Source organism: Taurulus bubalis (genome assembly GCF_910589615.1).
Source record: "Taurulus bubalis genome assembly, chromosome: 17".
Taxonomy (NCBI): Eukaryota; Metazoa; Chordata; class Actinopteri; order Perciformes; family Cottidae; genus Taurulus; species Taurulus bubalis.
This window is the reverse complement of record NC_136605.1, coordinates 23,197,931-23,198,879: the sequence shown is the minus strand read 5'-3', so window position 1 is coordinate 23,198,879 and position 949 is coordinate 23,197,931. Positions and strand designations below refer to the sequence as shown.

At 52.5% G+C, this 949-nt stretch overlaps 1 protein-coding gene across 1 annotated transcript in view; it reads left to right on the top strand.

Annotated features, from left to right (window-relative positions):
- Positions 1-312: 312 nt before the first annotated feature.
- The window catches only part of pigq (phosphatidylinositol glycan anchor biosynthesis, class Q), a gene marked incomplete at its 5' end in the record, with an annotated part of 17,885 nt that continues 17,248 nt past the window's right edge, over positions 313-949 (top strand). Inside the window, 2 exons of the mRNA XM_079233650.1 lie at positions 313-465; positions 683-869. Coding sequence (XP_079089776.1) covers positions 313-465; positions 683-869 — 340 coding nt within the window. The remainder of the gene's footprint in view (positions 466-682; positions 870-949) is intronic.

Sequence of the window (949 nt, the reverse complement as noted above, 5' to 3'; positions counted from 1 at the left end):
ACAAGGGCTTCAAATGGTACTTTGGTTCAGTTCTGGAGGAAGTTCACTTATATCATTTAAACAGATTGTTTTCAAAGGTTACTCAGACGTGTAGATATTCTTCATTTCAGTCATTTTATACAGTCAAGTTTGTTTGTTTGCCTGACATCTCGTTTTATTTAAATGTCTGTTAACAAAAATATGACATTTAACTCCCTAAAGCCGTTTAGTAGATTCTGTAGTATCTGCTCTCACTCCGCTTCACGTCGCCTGCGCTTCTCTTTCTCAGACCCTCAGAGCCGCTGGAGGCTGAAGCCGAGCTTCAGGGACGTCATGGTGCTCAAGGTCTTCTTCCCGCAGTGCTGCAACCGGGCGGACAGCGGCCTGCTGGTCGGCCGCTGGATCTCGGGTCACGAGTCGGCCGTGGTGCTGGCGGTCATCCACTACCCGTTCATCCCCGGACAGGTCAAGCAGTACGTCCAGCAGGTCAGTGCCGCGCCGGACAGACCGCCGTGTCCCTCGGGTCCTGATCAGGGTCCACCGTAGCCTCTCGGTATCGATGTGACATTTCAGATCCAAACATCCACTTTTGCTCAAAGATTAATATCTGCTGACTTTGTGAACAGCTTCTCTGCTGTTTTGAAAGTGCTCTTCTTGATGCTTCAGTCTTTGTCCGTCCTTCCTCTCCCTCGTCTCCTCCCAGATGGAGGCCCAGAGCGGGGCGGAGCTGTCGGTGCTGGGATCGTGGAGTTTACCCAAAGAGGGCCAGGAGGGCATGGAGAGCTTCCTCCGAGATCTCAGCACCATCTTCCCCCAGCAGCGCTGGCTCCAGATCAACCGCGAGCTGGGAAAGACGGGCTTCAGCTGCCAGGTCCTGCAGCGGGATCAGGGTAAGACCTGCAGACTGGGATCCACTGGGATCATACAGCAGTACTGGGAAGTTCTCATCACTAGTTTATGTCTCTTTTGC